Genomic DNA, 3,822 nt, shown 5'->3' on the forward strand with positions numbered 1-3,822 from the left:
TTGCTCCCTTTTTTGTAACTGCGCGGGGTCATGACCCGCCAGAACTGCGAAGAACTGTGAACGCGATGCTTACCGTTGGTAGTGGGGTGACTCCATGCCCCTTCTCATAGAAATAAACCGCATTTTATAGAAGCATCGTTTTCATCCTTATAGCTACACCGCATTTCCTTAGTTTATTTTAATTAGTTACACCGCATTATTTAGTTCTCAATCTCAATTGTGGAGCCATCATAAACCTCCACAACATTTTTGGTCCGTCGGAGCCTGAGCGCACTGGATTTCGATTTGATATCCATTCAAATTAGTTATGGCAAGTGATTTAGTTGTCTTAAATAGAAGAAAGGGGAGTATTAGAGCACAGTTGACAAAACTGCGAACATTCATTGAAAAAAGAGAAAATTTAACTGAATCGACAGTGATTACCCAACTGGATATTCTTTCGAGAACAAGTACAAGATTTGAAGAACTGAGAAACGAATATTATAGGACTGTGTCGGACAATGACTTTGATCAAGTGGAATCCAATCTATCCGAACTCGAGGATGAAATTTTGAAAATAGAGGTAAGCCTCAAATCCATTTTACATGATCTCAAATCTACTTCTGTTTCTAATTCTACAAATGGTGCTATTATTAAAGAGTCCATAGATAAAGTTACTTCAATTAGATTACCGGAAATACCTCTTCCATTGTTTAACGGTAAAATAGAAGAATGGAATTCCTTTAAGCAACAATTCCTAAATTTAATAAATGATAATCCCAATTTAACTGAAAACCAAAAGTGCTACTATTTACGTTCATGTTTGAGAAACGATGCAAAATTGATAGAAACGTCTGAAGATACATATGATTCCCTTCTGAAAGCTTTAGTAGAAAGATTCGAAAATAAACGTATAATTGTAGACACCCATATCAAAAATATAATTAATCAAGAAAAAATTGTTCATGAATCCGCGAAAGATTTATGCAATTTAATAGATTGTATTCTTAAAAATTTAAGAGCATTAAATGTATTAAAATATGAACGTAATGAATTGTCAGATGCTATTTTAATAAATATAATTTTGCACAAATTAGACCGCGAATCTCGAAAGCAGTTTGAACTTTCCTTAGTAAACAAGGAAGTTCCTGATTTTGATGATTTCATAGAATTTTTAGAAAGAAGATATCAAGTTTTAAATGCCATTGGGCACAATATTCCATACAAATCTAAATATTCGGATGTTAGTGAACAGAAAAATAAAGCACGAACTCTATTTGTTAAGCCATCGAATAATCCCAAGTATTGTATACTGTGTAGAAACGCTGATCATCCATTGCATAAATGCGATCAGTTTTTGCAATTCTCCCAGCAAAAGCGATATGAAACTGTTCGAGAAAAACATTTATGTTTAAATTGTTTCGGATCTCACAAAATCGCTCAATGTAAATCGAAACACACTTGTTTCACTTGCAAAGCAAAGCATCATACTCTATTACACCGGATGCAGGTGTCCACAGTAAGCGATGACTCATCCTCAATGAATTCAAGGCAGACTCCCTCAGTTGCTGACCCCTGTTCGTTGTGCAACCCTTCCCCCCTGACTTCCTGTTTCGTTACGCAGAAGAAAAGAGTGATTCTAGCTACGGCTGTTGTTTATGTTTTGGATAGTTTCGGAACTGTCAGAAAGGGTAGGGCTTTATTAGATTCTGGAAGCATGTGTAATTTGATGACATCTGATTTCGCCAATGCACTTGGTTTAAAGAAAGAAAAAATAAATGTTCCAATATCGGGGATTTCCGATACTATTCTTAATGTGAAAAGAAAAAGTACCTCCACTATTTTGAACTCTGATGGTTCTTTTACTGCAACACTAGATTTCTTGGTCATTCCGAAAATCACAGATCTAATGCCATCCACATTTATTGATTTAGAAGGAATAGAAATTCCGCCTTACGTCCAATTAGCGGATCCGGAATTCTTTTCCCCCAAAAAAGTGGATATATTAATAGGGGCAGAAATATTCTTAAGTATCTTAAAAGAAAATAGATTTGATATAAATAATTCCTTAATTTTGCAAGAAACTGTATTTGGACATATACTAAGTGGAACAATTCAAGGTAAACAGGAATCACAGCATTGTGGTTTAATCTCTCAAATAGATAACTTAGATAATTTGTTAAAGAAATTTTGGGAAGTTGAAAATATTTTAGATACACCTACATCTAAAAACAAAGAAGAATTAGAATGCGAAGAAAATTTCATGCAAACTTATCGTAGGGATGAGCAAGGTAAATATATTGTTAACCTTCCTCTTAAGAAGAATATGCAATTAGGCAATTCCATTCAAACTGCAAAACAAAGATTAGATAGTCTCTGGAAGCGATTAAATAATGATCCGAATTTTTCTAATCTTTATTGTAATTTTATGAAAGAATATGAGCAATTGGGTCATATGCAAAAATTAGATAATAGTGACAATGTAAAATATGTCATGCCTCTTCACGGCGTTTACAGAGCTGATAGTAGTACAACAAAGTTACGCGTAGTTTTCGATGCCTCAGCTGCATCTACTTCAGGTGTATCTTTGAATAACTGTTTGCTAAAAGGAGGTGTTGTTCAAAATGACTTGTTTTCAATCTTATTGAGATTCCGAAAGCACAAGGTTGCATTTACTGCTGATGTCAAGAAAATGTACAGACAGATTTGGGTTAATCCTGAGCAGTGTAATTTTCAATGCATTCTTTGGAAAACTAGGAGTTCTGAGGAACTTTCATTTTATAAGCTTCTTACAGTTACATACGGCACCAAATCTGCTCCCTACTTAGCTACGAGAGTGCTAAACCAATTAGCAATAGATGAGCAACACAAATTTCCTTTAGCATCTGCTGTAACCTTAAAAGATTTTTATGTTGATGATGTTCTCTCTGGTGCAGATGACGTTTCTACTGCAATAAAATTACAGCAAGAATTGATTTCTCTTCTAAAAGCTGGTGGCATGGATTTGCACAAATGGTGTGCTAACAATGAAATGCTTTTAGAATCTGTTCCATCTGAAGATCAAGGTTATCAGTTTGGTGATTCTGATAAAAATACAATTAAAACACTTGGCTTAAAATGGAACCCAAAAGAAGACTGCTTTGGTTTCAATGTCACTCCATCAACTAGCATTCCCACAAAGCGAACTGTTTTGACTGATATAGCTAAACTTTTTGACCCACTTGGTCTTCTAGGACCAGTGACAGTAAAGGCAAAGATCTTCCTCCAGAGATTGTGGCTACACAAAATTGAATGGGATCAAGTGTTACCACATCAGGAAAAGCACTAATGGGAAATATTCAGATATTGTTTAGGGGATACTACAAAGATGCAAATTCCTCGTTGCATTCTAACTGACTCCATCAAGGATGTTGAACTACATGGTTTTGCTGACGCATCGAAAGATGCTTATGGTGTAGTCATCTATCTTCGTTGTATTACTATATTGAATCATGTGAAGGTTTCTCTACTATGCAGCAAATCTAAAGTTGCTCCAATTAAGGTGATGACAATACCCCGTCTTGAGCTATGTGCTGCTGAGCTTCTTGCTAAGCTCGCTTCTAAAACTGTGTCATCTCTTAACCTGAAAATAGATAAAATTTGCCTCTACTCAGATTCGACTATAGTGCTGGCCTGGATTAATACTTCATTGCATCTGCTTAAGGTGTTTGTGTCAAATAGAATTTCCCGCATCCAAGAGCTGACGAAAGAATTTTCCTGGCACCATGTAAAAACTTGTGAAAATCCTGCTGATATTATTTCCCGTGGTATGACTCCTCATCACCTTATGAACAATCATTTGTG

At 35.5% G+C, this 3,822-nt stretch overlaps 1 protein-coding gene across 1 annotated transcript; it reads left to right on the plus strand.

Annotated features, from left to right (window-relative positions):
- The first annotated feature begins 307 nt into the window (after positions 1-307).
- On the plus strand, positions 308-3,307 carry LOC129985023 (uncharacterized). The gene has a single exon (XM_056094952.1). It carries the CDS (start codon positions 308-310, stop codon positions 3,305-3,307), a length of 3,000 nt encoding a protein of 999 aa, XP_055950927.1.
- Positions 3,308-3,822: the final 515 nt, after the last annotated feature.

Source organism: Argiope bruennichi, chromosome 9 (assembly GCF_947563725.1).
Source record: "Argiope bruennichi chromosome 9, qqArgBrue1.1, whole genome shotgun sequence".
Lineage (NCBI taxonomy): Eukaryota > Metazoa > Arthropoda > Arachnida > Araneae > Araneidae > Argiope > Argiope bruennichi.

What these genes read in the sequence shown, in the direction of transcription:
- LOC129985023 (XM_056094952.1), top strand. Translation starts at nt 308, where the DNA reads ATGGCAAGTGATTTAGTTGTCTTAAATAGAAGAAAGGGGAGTATTAGA.